General features: G+C 36.8%; 1 protein-coding gene and 2 pseudogenes across 1 annotated transcript; all 3 read right to left on the reverse strand.

Moving 5' to 3' along the window:
- Positions 1 to 6,285: 6,285 nt before the first annotated feature.
- LOC143624437 (uncharacterized) lies at positions 6,286 to 7,691 on the reverse strand. The gene is made up of 2 exons (XM_077095095.1): positions 7,161 to 7,691; positions 6,286 to 6,564 (listed from the first exon to the last, which is right to left on the reverse strand). The coding sequence occupies exons 1-2, from the start codon at positions 7,689 to 7,691 to the stop codon at positions 6,286 to 6,288; spliced, it is 810 nt and encodes a 269-aa protein (XP_076951210.1).
- A 276-nt stretch (positions 7,692 to 7,967) lies between these two features.
- Positions 7,968 to 9,561, reverse strand: LOC143624411 (uncharacterized; annotated as a pseudogene).
- A 6,122-nt stretch (positions 9,562 to 15,683) lies between these two features.
- LOC143624438 (cysteine-rich receptor-like protein kinase 10 pseudogene) lies at positions 15,684 to 16,922 on the reverse strand (annotated as a pseudogene).
- Between the last annotated feature and the right edge of the window lie 1,024 nt (positions 16,923 to 17,946).

Genomic DNA, 17,946 nt, shown 5'->3' on the forward strand with positions numbered 1-17,946 from the left:
ATATCTTACCTCCTTTTAGTTTAACTAAATAATTTAATAAATATGACGAACAATATTGTAGAATGTTAATATTATAAATTTGAAAAATAAAAATTAATAAAAATTACGTTTGTACTTTGTCATATTTGTTAATTTTCTTGTTATGAGTATTAATGATTTAGCCGCTATTGTGCTTTTTAAGGAAAACAAGAATCACCAACTATATTAACTTTAAGAACTAGATTATTTGCGAATTTGTTGCCACGAATATCGTAAATCGATACTATAGAAGAAGTGCGATGACGAAGGAGTGTTTGTGGGTTACGATGATGATGTATTTGACAACTATATATGTGACGTATACACATACATTTAGCGAAACTGAACTCTGTATACTCTCATCTCCGTTAATTTTATATTATTATATATTTCATAATAAGGAATGACATTATACGCTATAACTAGTTGACTATTAGTATATAACACGTATAAGTTTGTTCACTAAACCTACTCATGATATAGTGTATTAGAAAGGGGGGGGGGGGGGGCCACGTGCTCCCGTCCAATTCATATTTGTAGTGTACTGATAGTCCAATTTTTTTGTTTTAGTTCATGTGTCAATCCTTTTAAACACTAAGCTCAATGCCCTTAGAAATTAAAAATAAAATTAATCTAAAAGTATTTATGAATGCATTGGGAATCAAAAGAGAGATAACACCGCCCGCTTGTCTTCTATTTGCCATCACACCACCACTCACTACCGCCAGGCCGGCTTGATGCCGTTTTGCCGACGGTTGCCACTACCTCCTCTTGCCCTCCCATGTGTATCATAAATATAATGTTGTTAAAACCCAATCCTAATTTCGGAACACATGTCATTTTTTTAGTTTTTTATTGAACTAAAATAACCTCTCTTTTTTTTCGGTTACACATCATGTAGTCAAAGCATTTAATTTCAATTATATCAAGGCATTTGGTTTCAATTATATCTGAATATTTTTTTTAACCTAATATTATTATTTACATCTGCCCTTTGTGGATGTAAACACCCAACCTTCAATTTGTTAATAAACCACTTTTGAACAATTCTTAATTACTTACTTATATTTAACTACTAAATCTTTGCACTTTATAAGATTTGAACATGTGATCTCCTATTTCATATCTTAACCATTTTATCACCCTATAAAAATAGAAATGTCTGCTTATTCCATAAATAAGGTGTACGTTGTATTTGTAGAGAATAAATAAATATCACAAAATTGCAAGAAAAAAAATATGTTTTCTGTAGGGGTATGGTACTAAAACCCGGTTCTACGACCCAAAATCTATTATGTTTGGCCTATTTTATCGCATGGACTAATACAATGTTATTGGGTCGAGGGGGTTTTGTGGAGGTAACCCTAACTGGGCTAGGCCCATTAGGGTACCATGATGGTGGCCATGAGACTCTATATAAGGAGGTCTCCACTTCCTTATCATTGGTCATGCTCAGTAAGAGTCACCACCACTTTTTGTGTCTGTGAACAAGAAATCCTCAGGATATCTTAGCAGTCGCCTCCACACCCCCGAAACCATTGCAGGTCTCGACAGTGCAGGTCGCCGGCGCAGCCGCTGAGGAAGAAGAAGATCAAGACGTGGTTCGTTCATCTCGAAAATCCGTGGAAACATCGTCATGGATCAGGTAAGATTCATTTCGTGCTTCGACATTGGCGCCATCCGTGGGACGGCAACGAACTGCCCTTCGATCTTCATCTCGGCTGTCAGATCTCTCCCAAGAAAAACACAGATTTGGAAGTTTACAGAAAAAGGCTTCAAAGCTTGTTCTATTAAAGCTCAAAAAGATCCATAGATCTAAAAAGAGGCTTCCAGATCTGGGCAAGAAGGAAAATCCGTGATTCGAATGATCAGATCTCCGAATCTGTGAATCTGTGATTCAGGATCTCCGAATCTGTGATGGTTTTAAATCTGCTCCGGGCTTCAGATCTGTCCAGATCTGATTTACAGATCTAGGTCTAGATTACAGACCTGGATTTTAGGTCTAAAGTTGCAGATCTGACTCTTAAATTGCAGATCCAGAAGTTACTAGACTTCCGCCGCCATGTACGCACGCCCGGGGGTTCTCACTCCGCAGCCGTGCATGTGCCGCCGCGGAAACCACCATCTGGGTTTTGCGCAAGAGACCTCCGCCATGCACACGCACTTGCGAGTCACCACTCTATCGCCGTACATGCGCGCATCAGGCTACGCGCAAAAACTTCAAGGTTGGGAATCCTCCTAATATCCCATATGGCTACGCGCCAAGGTTGGGAATCCTCCTAGTATCCCATATGGCTACGCCCCAAACTGCAAGGTTGGGAATCCTCCTAATATCCCATATGGCTACGCGCCAAGGTTGGGAATCCTCCTAATATCCCATATGGCTACGCGCCAAACTTCAAGGTTGGGAATCCTCCTAATATCCCATATGGCTACACGCCAAGGTTGGGAATCCTCCTAATATCCCATATGGCTACGCGCCAAACTTCAAGGTTGGGAATCCTCCTAATATCCCATATGGCTACGCGCCAAACGTCAAGGTTGGGAATCCTCCTAATATCCCATATGGCTACGCGCCAAGGTTGGGAATTCTCCTAATATCCCATATGGCTACGCGCCAAACTTCAAGGTTGGGAATCCTCCTAATATCCCATATGGCTACGCACCAAACTTCAAGGTTGGGAATCCTCCTAATATCCCATATGGCTACACGCCAAGGTTGGGAATTCTCCTAATATCCCATATGGCTACGCGCCAAACTTCAAGGTTGGGAATCCTCCTAATATCCCATATGGCTACGCTCCAAACTTCAAGGTTGGGAATCCTCCTAATATCCCATATGGCTACGCGCCAAGGTTGGGAATTCTCCTAATATCCCATATGGCTACGCGCCAAACTTCAAGGTTGGGAATCCTCCTAATATCCCATATGGCTACGCGCCAAACTGCAAGGTTGGGAATCCTCCTAAGATCCCATATGGCTACACGCCAAACTTAGGGGTAGGGAATCCTCATACCATATGTTCACGCATCACATATGCTCACGCATATTTCACATGCTTACGCATCACATGCTTACGCATCACATGCTCGCACATGTCACAGTCTACACGCACGAGCACGCAACATCTGCGCGTGACGCATAACACAAAACCAAAGTCTACGCGCACGTGCATGCAACATCTGCACGTGGCGCGTGACCTAAAGTAGCTCGTAAGCCGCCTCACGCGCAAGCTCCACTATTATTACAGCTCATAAGACGCCTCGCGCGCAAGCTGTTATTATTCTTACAGCCCGTAAGTCGCCTCACGCGCAGGCTTTATTATTCACAGCTCATAAGACGCCTCGCGCGCAAGCTTTATTATGCTACAGCTCGTAAGACGCCCCTCGCGCGCAGGCTTTATTATTCTCAGCTCGTAAGACGCCTCGCGCGCAAGCTGTTATTATTCTTACAGCCCGTAAGTCGCCTCACGCGCAGGCTTTATTATTCACAGCTCGTAAGACGCCTCTCGCGCGCAGGCTTTTATTATTCCTAGCTCGTAAGACGCCTCACGCGCAAGCTTTATTATGCTACAGCTCGTAAGACGCCCCTCGCGCGCAGGCTTTATTATTCACAGCTCATAAGACGCCTCGCGCGCAAGCTGTTATTATTCTTACAGCCCGTAAGTCGCCTCACGCGCAGGCTTTATTATTCTTAGCTCGTAAGACGCCTCACGCGCAAGCTTTATTATGCTACAGCTCGTAAGACGCCCCTCGCGCGCAGGCTTTATTATTCTCAGCTCGTAAGACGCCTCGCGCGCAAGCTGTTATTATTCTTACAGCCCGTAAGTCGCCTCACGCGCAGGCTTTATTATTCACAGCTCGTAAGACGCCTCTCGCGCGCAGGCTTTTATTATTCCTAGCTCGTAAGACGCCTCACGCGCAAGCTTTATTATGCTACAGCTCGTAAGACGCCCCTCCCGCGCAGGCTTTATTATTCTCAGCTCGTAAGTCGCCCCGCGCGCCAGCTTAATTATTATTCTCAAAGCTCATAAGACGCCTCTCGCGCGCAGGCTTTACTATTCTCATAGCTCGTAAGGCGCCTCACGCGCAGGCTATATCATTCTCAGCTCGTAAGTCGCCTCTCGCGCGCAGGCATTATTATTATTATAGCTCGTAAGTCGCTTCTCGCGCCAGCTTCATTATTATTTTAGCTCGTAAGTCGCCTCTCGCGCCAGCTTCGTTATTATTTTAGCTCGTAAGTCGCTTCTCGCGCTAGCTTCATTATTATTTTAGCTCGTAAGTCGCTTCTCGCGCTAGCTTCATTATTATTACAGCTCATAAGTCGCCATGCGCGCTAGCTTCATTATTATTTTAGCTCGTAAGTCGCTTCTCGCGCTAGCTTCATTATTATTACAGCTCATAAGTCGCCATGCGCGCTAGCTTCATTATTACTTTAGCTCGTAAGTCGCTTCTCGCGCTAGCTTCATTATTATTACAGCTCATAAGTCGCCATGCGCGCAAGCTTCGTTATTATTATAGCTCGTAAGTCGCCTCACGCGCAAGCTTCATTATTATTATAGCTCGTAAGTCGCCTCGCGCGCAGGCTTTTATTACAACATGTCACCATCATGAAGAAAACCTCTCAAAACTCAAAAGACAATAAAGACAAGGCCAAAGAAAAGGGGAAAAAACCGCCTCACACCTTATAAAGTCCAGCGCTCCACCTAGACGCTTGCGCGCCCAAGAGCAACACTGGACTTGGGGGGCTTGTAGGGGTATGGTACTAAAACCCGGTTCTACGACCCAAAATCTATTATGTTTGGCCTATTTTATCGCATGGACTAATACAATGTTATTGGGCCGAGGAGGTTTTGTGGAGGTAACCCTAACTGGGCTAGGCCCATTAGGGTACCATGATGGTGGCCATGAGACTCTATATAAGGAGGTCTCCACTTCCTTATCATTGGTCATGCTCAGTAAGAGCCACCACCACTTTTTGTGTCTGTGAACAAGAAATCCTCAGGATATCTTAGCAGTCGCCTCCACACCCCCGAAACCATTGCAGGTCTCGACAGTGCAGGTCGCCGGCGCAGCCGCTGAGGAAGAAGAAGATCAAGACGTGGTTCGTTCATCTCGAAAATCCGTGGAAACATCGTCATGGATCAGGTAAGATTCATTTCGTGCTTCGACATTTTCGTCAACTAATAATTATTAACTTCCTTATATGAGTTATCATGATTTGGCGGTAGGGGTGTTCAAAATTTGATTCGAATTCGAAACATTCGAAATTCGACTCGATTCGAATTCGAATATGAAGATTCGAATTCGATTTCAATATATTCGAATTCGATTCGATTCGTATTCGAGTATAGTAATCGAATACGAATTCATGATTTTTTATTCTATTCGATTCAAAATTCGAATTCAAATTATATAATATATTAATATATATTTAATTATTAATTTTGATCAAATCCGTAAATAATAAATGTCCAAAACATAATAATTAATCCCAATAACCCATACTGGTATTTCTTAATTTTTCCAGAACTTAATTTTGAACTTATTATCATGTGGTATTGTAGCTACTTCAAACTTATAATTATGTGCTTTACATTGATGCTTATGGTTTTTGAAGTTTTTGACATAAGTGAACTTGAATCAATTCGAATTTATTCGAATTCGAGTTTCAAATACGAATATAATCGAATTTCGAATATTGTATATAATACGAATACGAATACAAATCGAATAATCCAACTTTTAAATGAATACGAATCGAATACGAATACCAACAAAAAAAATAAATTATTCGTATTATTCGATTCGATTAACTTGAAAATTCGTTATTCGATTCGATGAACACCCCTATTTGGCAGCTGTGCTATTTTTAGAGAAAATAATAGTCAACTGTATCGAATTTAAAAACAAGATTATTTGCTAATTTGTTGACCGTGAAGACGATAGGAAGATTGCCTTTCAACATATATAGGGTATGTTTTGCAAAATTAGCAGCGGGCTGGTAGTTGAAAGCTGGTAACTGTAGCTGTTAGCTGTAGCTTTTTTGATATATTTAAGTGTTTGGCAGAGTAGCTGTAGCTTTAAATAAAATGTATAAAATGATCAAAATGGACATAAATAAAAAAACATAATACTAAATGTAATCACACACACACACACACACACACATATATATATAACTTTTTTCACAAATAAATAAAACATGGTCATTTTCATCTAAATAAAACATAGCTATTGACAAACATTTAAGACTATTAACACAATATTAATGCCCTGTATTCCATATCAAAGTAGCAATATTGTTGCGAACATATTTCATCTCATTCGTTGTTCCTTCGAATAGACCGCTCGTGTTTGTGTCATGGTTACTAACATCATCTAGTTCCTCTCGTGGTATGTAGTTTGGATGTTGCTCCATTGTAGTAAACATGATATCTTCTTGAGAATTACGTATATAGTTATGCAATGCAAATGTAGCCATGATAACATCAATTTTTGTTTGCACGCTATACTTAGGCATTGTACCAAGTATCTTAAATCGTTTCTTCAAAATTCCAAATGACCTCTCAATATAACTTCGTAAAGATGAATGTGAACGGTTGAAAGCTTCTTAATATTATTCGGGGGCTCTCTTTGAAATTGAGATTGATGATATCTTGTCTTGGAATATGGAACAAGGTATCCATTTCTGCCTGGATATCCTTTATCAACCAAATAATATCTACCTGATAAATGGTTAAAAAACAAAAGGTGTTAGAAATTTATTAAAGAGTAAAATGAAACAATTCCAAATATATATGTAAACACTTCCAAATATTACCTTCAGGTGGGTGTGGGAAGTTGAATTTACTATTCTGGGTCGCGTTAATAAAAAACGTGTGTCATGTGTAGATCCCTCCCATCCAGTCGATACGAATGTGAAACACATATCAAAATCACATGTTGCCATTACGTTGAAAGGGGTGCATTACGTTGAAAGTTGGCACCCCTTTCCTACCAATATAAGGTAGTTGTTGACTCTCTGGGATGCAGGCCCCTATGTGTGTACCGTCAATACATCCAATACAATCCTAAATAATAATTTGAAATTAGGTAAGTAACAAAGTACACAAGCATGAGTGACATTAATCAATTTAATACCTTGAAATACGGCATGTATCTGGTGTCGTTCAATATTTGAGGTGGTACAAATTGAAAAGTTGGATCTTTTGGTCTTATAATGTCGCGTGCTAGACCTTGAAAACCTTTATCTCTGCTAGTTATTGCCTCTAGAACTTCATGAAATGTTCTACTAATAGTCTCCCCAGAACGTTGAAAATGCATCCCAACATCCCTGTTAGATAAACCCAATGCCAATGTATACAGAAATATCCCCACCTTCTCAAAAGTTAACATTTTATCACTCGACTGCAATCCATATTTTGATTCAAGCTCTCTACATAATTTCATAAACACGTTTGGATGCATTCTGAATGCATTTACACATCGTATAGGATTGCCATTTAAAGCTTCCATTATCCAAGCTTGTCCCGTTTGTGATGATATCATGCATGGTTCTTTGTATATATGCTTATAATAGTATGCAGCAACTAGATCACTTGTATAGGCTGAATCCAACAAAAAGTTATAACAATGCAATTTGTGCTTCTTCTTGCTTGTTTCATTATCCATAATAACCCTGGTAATAAATTCAATATCAGCTTAACATATAAACACATAAATAGCTAAAACATAAACGTATAAATAGCTTAACATAAAAATACGTAAATAATATTCTCCAATAAATATAAATTAAAATATAGAAAATATCAAATAAGTTCCATAGTCATGACACTAAAACATCAAGGTAAAAAAACAATAAATCAATCCAAAAGCAATAAAGTTCAAATAAATAGTTCAAATAAATAGAAACAATAATGTCTTCGTAACATGTCCCCAAAGAAAACTTTAGTCGGTGAGCCTTTGCTTTCGTTGCAGCCACGCTAACCTACTATGATCATGTCGCACATATATAAACATTTCTTTTTTCATGGGATCTTCAAATAAGTCCATTGCAAAGAACCATAACTCCTCATCTTCTCTCATTAATCCTGCATCTACCATCTGGTTAAGCACACCTATAGCACATTCAATACTAAACTTAGTACTTTGACTAAGTTTGGAAGAATCTAATTCTAATATTTCTAGAGCACGCTGTTGATTCATATTACTTTGAGTTAAATGGTCTTTAAGAATTGAAGCTCCCAATGAGTCTCTCCCTTTACGTTTCATCTTTACCGGTTTAGGCTTAATATTTACTTTAGTAGGCTTCTCAATTTTTTTTTGCTACCTCACTCGGGCTTGATGTTGATGCATTAGGTTGACTTACTTCATTCAAAAATTTAGTGTAGAAATTATTTTCTTGAGTTTCCAAGTTTTCTAGATTGGAAAGTGTATCATTGTATACATGATAAGCATCTTCATTATCACCTCCCTCAGCATTGTCATCCTCAAAGTTTTCAACATGCACCTAAGTGAATGTCGTTGGATCCATAGAGGGTGCCACACAATTTTCCCCACTAGCAACTGCATCTCCAAATCAATGTTGCAAAAGTCGCTAGGCGGTTCCTAGGCGACCGACCCCCTTGGAGGGAGTACTCGGAGTACTCGGGGAGTAATCAGAGAGTACTAGGACATGGTAAATATAAAGAAAATTAATATTTGGTTATTATATATATGTCAAATATCATAAGTTTACTAATGTTTATAACAAAATAGGTGAACATCAATATAAATAAAAGAAATACATTTTTAAATATAAAATATTCTAAAAATTACTAATCATTAATTAAAAAAATGATATTTTTTCTTTAATATTATTGAAATAACAATTATGTTTTATTTTATTTTTTGAGTCAAAATGGGTCCAAGTTCACCGATAAGATGTAATTTTGGCTGAGGTTGACCACATTTGACCGATTCTTAGTAACTAGGCGGATTTACAGAAACTCACCACGGTGACAGACCTTGTAGCGAGTACTCGGAGAGTACTCGGCCTTGTAATCATACTTTTACAACATTGCTCCAAATAATTGATCCCACTCTTCTTGTAGTTGTATAGATGGTTGATTATTTTGAATTGCTAGAACTTTCGAGTTTTCCTACACAATATAATGGTGAATCATTAGTTATCATTATGACTGTATTATTATACGTTATTTAAATTTAAATGAGTTATATTATGTCACATGAGTTTTTTGTTTCCACCATTCATTAGAACAACTCAGTTGTTTGGTACTTTCATTCCAACCTAGATCCGTCTCTCCGTTCTTAAGTGATTTCCAAAGGTTGTACTCTTTTCTCATACCATCATACTTGTTCTTCATAGCTTTGTCACTAACGAATTTATGATTTATAACCTTTTCAAACTCTGGTTGAAGACCCATTTGAATGAGGAAGTTCAATCATGCTTAGTGATATATTTGTTTAAGAACCGACATAATTCTAATGCCATTTCTTTTGACCAATTTTCTCTTTTCCCTTTCCCTTTTTTAGAATCCATCTAGCAACCATGAACACGTATATACATAATTGCAAAATCAGTTAAGAAGAATGTTTTCTAGCTATCTATCCATCCTATAAGCTAAGGAATGACATCAAGTATTCTAACTATCTATCCATTCTATAAGCTAAGGAATGACATCAAGTTTTCCATAAACATTACTTCAACTGCCATGTGAAAAATTAAATAACCAAGTGAAGTTATATTATTACTTTTGTTATAATATAAAATAAGTCACAGGGTCTATTTGAGCCAAACAACACCAAGCCATGTCTGCTAAAAAGATAAGCCTGATTTACTTAGAGTTTCTTAAGCTAGATAACAAACGGTAAACAAAAAAAAACCTTAAAAATAATTCACTTACTTGATTATGATTACAATCAGATGAAGAAATAAAATGGGAGGCAAAAAGATAACGTCTTGTGACTATTGTATTATCTTTAGCTGACTCGTAGTATAATATCTATATACTAGATACACCACTGCATCCACCTGAAATACGTGCATCTCATGTTATTATTATAAACAAATTAAGCATAAACATGTATATTGTCTAAAGTTCAATTAATTTATAAATATAGAATCTCGTCTAACTATCTGCTTTGGTGAGCATGGTTATTTTTGGTTAATTCTAGATTATTTTAGTCTCTATTTTGTAAAATAGTTTTACATCCAGCCATATCGTAACGGGTCAACCATATAGCTTTATATAAATTCAAGTGTGTCCACGTAGGGATGAGCAAAATCGGTACCGGTACCGATTGGTACCGCTATGATACCGGTACCGAAATCGCTACCGATTTGGTACCATCGGTACCAAATTTTAAAGTTTCGGGATCGGTACGGTATCAATACCGGTATTTCCCGATTTTTTACCTTCGGTACCGGTATAATCTCGGTACTGAACCGAATATTTCGGTACCGGTACCGATACCTAGAATTTGAGATTTTCGGGATCTGTATTTTTGGTACCCGTACCGGCCGGTACCGGTACGGTACCATACTCATCCCTACATCCACGTATTAGGCCTTATTTACATAACAAAAAAACTAAACTTAGGTGCTCAGTACTAGTACCGGTATTTCCCAATTTTTTACCTTCGGTACCGGTATAATCTCGGTACCGAACCGAATATTTCGGTACCGGTACCGATACCTAGAATTTGAGATTTTCGGGATCTGTATTTTTGGTACCCGTACCGGCCGGTACCGGTACTGTACCATACTCATCCCTACGTCCACGTATTAGGCCTTATTTACATAACAAAAAAACTAAACTTAGGTGCTCAATAGCAATAACCAGTCTTCTAGGTCTCCGTCAAATGTTCATATTCATCAAGTCTTTTAATAAAGTTTAAATATTCAACAAAGTTTTATGAAGAAAAAGAGGATAAATAATATAACTTCAATAAATGACTTGAGAATTCTATTATTGAAAAGATGACAATCACGAACACCCAACCGCCACCCAGTATAAAAACAAATAAAAATCTATAAACTTTTTTTTGGAACAGAACAACCACCACCATGAAACAAAACCTTATATTTTGTGAATAAGGATTTATAAACTTAAATTCCATACCTAAATTAGTCGTAAGAAAACAATAATAAACCCAAAATGACTAAATCAAATCTAAAACACAAACACACAGACAACCGTAAATTAGATCAAAAGTCAACTCAAGTTTTTAATTACTTAAAAAGAAAATTGTTCATAAATCATAAGTTCACATTTCTTTGATTTAATAAAGAATAGTTTTATTATTGTTGTATAAAGCCATAATTAAAGAAAAAGAGAAGAAAAAATTACCTGAGGAGAATTATACTCGATTAAACAAATCATGTTGTTAGGGTTCTATGCATGAGAAGATGGTGAGCATTATCCCAGATTCTCAATTATATATATATATATATATATATATATATATATATATATATATATATATATATATATATATATATATATATATTTTATGAAGGTTATTAAGGTAATTATAAACCCTAAAAGCTTGTAGTTCCTTTAAACGCTACTACTATGAGCGTTTCATTATGGAGATTTTTCTCCTAATTTAAAAGCTTTAAGCCCCTTCAACCAAATAAGGCTTTTTATTAAGTAGGAGATTTTTCTTAAAAGCTTGCAGCTTAAAGCTCCTATAAGCTCTTAAAAGCTCTTTGGCAAACATACCCATAATAGTTGGCCTAGATGGCATAACAACACCGTATCTTGAGCCTGAAATACCCATGGGTCACATCATCAATAATGGTCAAAAAATAGCGTGCATATGTGAGTGAAGAAGTTTTATACCTTCCCCAAATATCACAATGTAAATGCTCAAAGCAACCCTGTGTTTTTATTGAACTCACTGGAAAAGGTAATCGGTAAATGTAGCCCTAGTGCAAGAATCACAAAAAGTACCATTTGTTCCCAAAGAATCATTTTTAGCAAAGCCAAAAAGACGAAGTTTTCCATGCGAAGCATGTCCAAGACGATTATGCCATAAATCACAAACAGTTTCCATTTCTTTTCTCGCGCTTCCCACCATGCTCATCTGATAAAGCCCTTGTTTTCATTTATCTACCCAATCAACTTCTTCGAGTTCAAGGCATGCATAACACAAAATTAAGAAAAAAAATGTTACAGCACACTACAAATCATTCGCTAAACGACTCACTGATAAGAGATTTCAAGTAAACGTTGGGACGTGTAAAACATTCTTAATCCGTATTCTGTTGGGTAAGATGCACGACCCTCTTCTATCTACTGGAATAGATAACCCGTTGGGTATAGTAATGGGCAACTCACACGTGTTTTTCAGATCATTATCAAACCAATCGAGCCTGTAAGTTATGTGATCGGTAGCACCCGAATCCACAACCCACTTGCTACTAGTGTCGAATTTACCTTGCATGTTGGCGATGGGTGGGACTTCGGTTTTAACCGGAGCGCCTTTAGCCGTAAATATTCCAAGAAACTATTGGTATTGTTCGTTGTTTAAACCAGGAATAGGGCAGTTTTGGACATTGTTGTGATTCATGTTACCTGTTGCGTTAAGTAATGTTAAATGGGAACAGACTTGGGGTGCGTTTGGCAAAGGGTTTTTAGGAGCTTTTTAGGGGCTTTAAGCTACAAGCTTTTAGAAAAAACTCCTATTTAATAAAAAGTATTGTTTGGTAAGAAGAGCTTAAAGCTTTTAGAGGATGAGAAAAAACTCTAAATTAAAACGCTACTATATGTAGCGTTTGAGAAAAAGCTAGCTACAAGCTTTTACATTTGAATTTACAAGTTTGGTACTTGAACTTATATTAATTTTTGTTGATATATATAATAGTTACACATTCAACCTATTCAAAACTAACTACCCCCATGACTATTTTAGGAGCCATAACTTTTTCACACGTTAATAATTTTTTAAACAAATTACATCATAAAAAGGAGCATTTTATTCTCTTTAATTTGAGTATGATATTGCTATACTTCTTTAACTTTAAAAAATTAACATACTACGTGATTATCGGTTAGGACCGGTAAAAAGTCGAGTCAGATGAGATCGAGTCATGTGTAAGACCTAATTAGGAGTCAAGACAGATGAACTTGAGTCATGTGTAAGACCAAATTAGGGTCAGAACGAGTCAATACAAAAATGGCTAAATTAGTTCGATTCGTATCCGTACGCTTTTGAGTCGAAAGGGGTCAGGTCAGAACATATTTCAGATTAAAATAGTGCAATGTTCAGAAAGGGATTCATATCAAAATATCTACCAAAATAAACATGTTTGACCAAGAATTTACCAATGTAGACATGCCTAATTTAGCCTACATCTCTCCAATTATTGGTTTTTTGACGAATAAACAACTGACACGTCACCGAAGCCGGCTAAAACGGCTAAGCCTTAGCCGTCACTTTATGGCATGGAATTTTATGAAAAATAAACGGGTCCCACCTTTAGCCAATAAAAATTCGACACGTGTCAAAGGCGGCTAAACTTAGCCTACATCTATGGTTATTTAGCCGTCATCTTTGACTCTTAGCCGGCTTCGGGATACGTGTCAATTTAGTTAGCCGGCTCCAAATATTCCTTCTTAGCTGGCTCCAACTCGGCTTGTAGGCTAAGGCTTCACTTAGCCGCCTTATTTTTTTCATTTAGCCATTTAATTTTAGCCGCCAAAATTGAATATTTTACCAAACTTACCAACTCTATTAAATATTTAGCCGGCTTCACTTAGCCTTCTTCTTAGCCGATATAAATTTAGCCCCCAAAATTAAATATTTTTAACTACTCGATTAATTATTTAGCCGGCTTCGCTTGTCGTCAATTTTCAGTTGTATTCTAAATGTCTAGATAGTAATATGTTTTTCACCTTGGAATCCATGTCTGATAAAAAACCAGTCATAATGCCAAATTTACACATGCTGGCTAGGAAAAAATACACGCTGGCTAAAACATGCTGGCTAGGAGAGAAAAAATTTACGGCTAAGTGAAGCCGGCTAAATAATTAATTGAGTAGGTAAAAATATTTAATTTTGGGGGGGGGGGGGGGGGCTAAATGTACACCAGCTAAAAAGAAGGCTAAGTGAAGCCTGCTAAATATTTAATAGAGTTGGTAAGTTTGATAAAATATTCAATTTTGGCTGCTAAACTTAGACGGCTAAATGAAGAAAAGAAGGTGGCTAAGTGAAGCCTTAGCCTACAAGCCGAGTTGGAGTCGGCTAAGAAGGAATATTGGGAGCCGGCTAACTAAATAGACACGTATCCCGAAGCTGGCTAAGAGTCAAAGATGCCGGATAAATAACCATAGATGTAGGCTAAGTTTAGCCGCCTTTAACACGTGTCGAATTTTTATTGGCTAAATGTGGGACCCGTTTACTTTTCATAAAATTCCGTGCTCATAAAGTGGCGGCTAAGGCTTAGCCGCCTTAGCCGGCTTCGGTGACGTGTAAGTTGTTTATTGGTAAAAAAAACCAATGATTGGAGAGATGTAGGCTAAAATAGGCATGTCTATTTTGATAAATTATTGGTCAAACATGTTTATTTTGGTAATTTTCTCTTTAAAAAATTAATAATTTGAACATTACTGTATATTTCAGCTTTGTTTATTAATTTTCGACATCATTTACAAGCTTACTGCTTTTCCATGAATTACACGTCTACATTTAGGTTATGTATGCACTGTCATCAGGTGAATCATGTACCGACACTGATTATGCGATTGATGTTAGGTTGTGCGCCCATTCTGCCGCACCACGCGGGCACCCAGCTAGTTTTATTAAAAACTTCTGCTACTCTGCCAAACACCTAAATATTTAAAAGCTACGGCTAACGGCTACCAGCTAGTTTTGTCAAACATACCCTTGATTGGGAGGTTTTTCTTTCCTCTTTTTTTTATTTGGTCGATATTTCACTTTTGAATCAACATAAAGATGTTGACTTTATCCTCTTGACACTCCATCTTCTTAACCAAGCTTGTGGTAACCATTAATCCACCAAAACAAAACACGGTCACAAAAACAAACTCACATATGTAGGGAATATAGCATCGTCCAATAAAAGACCACTTCAACAAAAAAAAAAAATTTACGTCTTTGATCTTTTTAAATGTCTCCAACGAATTATTACAGAGTGCGCGCGATGTTGATAGCGTCGCCGCATAGCCGGTGGCGGCGTTGTGATTAGGGTTGTTCTGGTAGCGACGTCATTTCGGTGGGTCTGAATGCGAGATGGAATTGGGGAGATCGAAGTATGGTTTGGTTGAGATTGAAGTTCTGGAAACGGCGGTGGAGGTTGCGATTGGGCGGAAAGTGAATTTAGGGTTCAGGTAGGTTCGAGCGGTAGGATACCTGCTGTGATATCAAAATCAATTTGATAAGTTTATTTCTTATTCTCACATTAAATGAGAATACTCAAAGGTATAAATACAAAAATCAAAATGATAAATAAGGAAAATATAAATAAAAATCATCTCATTCTATACCTAGTCTTTATAGTGGCACCGCGTGAGCCAACACAACTACTTATAATTTAAAAGTAAAACAAATTAACATAATCTTAAGTGCTAAAATCAAATAGTGATTTCTAATGCAAAGCTTAAAATATGTGTACCATATCAAATTAACTATAGATACCTATCTTGGAACAAAATCAGATATTGAAACTTCATTTACGGAGTATTGTGATGACCCTAATATACCGCTCCTTGTCAAAGAACTGTGCCCTTGTAAGACTGACATTTCAGGATCAAAGTTACCTCCCATAAAAAATGCGGGTTCGGCTGGTAGGGGAAGCGTCATAGAGAAGCTATTAAGCATAAGGACAACTGAAGCCATGGTTGGCCTGTCGACAACTTTTTCTTGAACACATAATAAGCCAATGTGAATACTTCTATTTATGTCACGCAATGAACCTGATTCCTTGTTCAATATTGGATCTACTATATCTGATGTTGTTCCATTCTTCCAACTTTTCCATGCCTGAAAGGTATTAACATTTTTCTTTTAGGATTCATACACAAGACTTTTAATTGACTATATTTCCTCAAATTAGTTAGGAACCCTCTTTGCTTAACTTTCATAGAGTTGGTGGATACTTACAAAGCTAAGGAGATCTTCTCTTTTGTCTTTATTCTTAAAATTTTGGTTCTTTTGACCGGTTACCATCTCTAGTACTAACATTCCATAGTTAAATACATCCGACTTTACTGAGAATTGCCCATGCATGGCATATTCAGGAGTCATATAACCACTGTAATATTACATGAGGAAAAAAAAAAGTAAACACTAATCTTAAATATTTTTAAATTAATTTTCATGATGGAATCATGGAAACATGACATGCTATTCCAAACCCTTGTTATGAATGAGTACGCATGCTGCTGAGATAGATGGTTCATGTATGTTACAGTTACTTCTTCCAAAACATGTTTATAATGCAATGGAGAATCACTAGTTAATTTGAAGTAAACTTGTTTATATATGGGGAATGGCAAAATTTCTAGCAACAAATGAACCACGTAACAGAAAATTAAGAAAAATAGGTGTAGTTATCCATGAGTTATAATTATAACAACTTTACTAACATTCCATTAACGAATTTCATATAATGAAGTGTACTTACTAGGTTCCAACAATCCGGTTCGTGTCTCCTTCAGTTTCCTCAGTTTTGAACAACCTTGCCATGCCAAAATCAGCAATTTTTGGATTCATTTGCGCATCTAATAAGATATTGCTTGCTTTCAAATCACGATGAATTATCCTTAGACGAGAATTTTCATGAAGGTATAGTAGTCCCTTTGCAATGCCTCTGATGATACTATATCGCTTTTCCCAATCAAGAACTATACGATTAGCTGGATCTACAAACACCATAAGTTATTTGTTATTAGCAGCAAATTGACTATATCATAACTACCTTTTCTACCAACTTTAAATTGGTCGAGTATCGTCTTTTCTATTATCTATGATGCTCCACATGTAAAACAATCAATGTTTTTGTTTTATTAGTAGTAATATTATTATATTTCTTGTATGCAAAATCTGTATTGTGATAGTCAAAAGGCGGTGTGCTAACATACCAAAAATAAATTGATCAAGACTTGAATTTGGCAAGAACTCGTAAATAAGAAGTCGCTCACTTTCTTCTACGCTGAAACCTAGTAAGCGAACTAAATTACGATGTTGAAGTTTCGCCACTAGTAAACTTCATTTTTAAATTCTAGTTCCCCTTGTCCGTGCAAGCCTCTTTACTGCTATTTGGTTCCCATCTTCAAGTGTACCCTAAATATCATATGATAATATATAAACCAATGTATAAGTAATAACATGAATTTCAACTCTTAATCTTTTAACCTTTTTAAGAGCTCCAACTTTTAACTAACAAATTTGTAAATGTTCCTTGTTTTAAAATTATGGTAAGAGTTGGTTCGCATGTAGAAATACATTTATTACACCGTTTATTCCTCATGCGATAGTAGATCGTGCAAAACTGATTTCTTTACACTACAAAAGTTATTATTTCAATCTATCTTTATGTGCACGTACTTGTTTTTCAACGATTATAAATATAAAAAACTGTGATGATTTTTCCTTTTATTTGTTATGCTTCTTGTATTTGATAATAAGGGGGCGTTTGGGATTCCTTATTTTCATCAACTTATAACTTATAAACTTTTTGAAAAGTTAATAAGGTGTATAAGGTGTTTGGCAAACCATAAGGCCTTATGGATTTTAACTTATGGTGAAGACAAAATAAAGGGGTTTTGAAAAGTTAGGAATATGCAACTTATTAACTTAATGAGTTTGATTTACCTATTACACCCCTCTCACCTTTAAACCCCATTAAACTCATTTTAAAAAAAAGAGTGTCCCTTTTAGTCATTTTGGTTTTCCCCAA

The sequence above is a fragment of the Bidens hawaiensis genome, unplaced genomic scaffold (assembly GCF_021521415.1).
Source record: "Bidens hawaiensis isolate Kalapana, Puna unplaced genomic scaffold, B.hawaiensis_p1.1 tig00003781_1, whole genome shotgun sequence".
Taxonomy (NCBI): Eukaryota; Viridiplantae; Streptophyta; class Magnoliopsida; order Asterales; family Asteraceae; genus Bidens; species Bidens hawaiensis.

What these genes read in the sequence shown, in the direction of transcription:
- LOC143624437 (XM_077095095.1), bottom strand. Translation starts at nt 7,691, where the DNA reads ATGGATAATGAAACAAGCAAGAAGAAGCACAAATTGCATTGTTATAAC. An exon ending in GATACATGCCGTATTTCAAG is followed by an intron (nt 6,565 to 7,160) that starts GTATTAAATTGA and finishes GGAATTTTGAAG; the next exon opens with AAACGATTTAAGATACTTGG.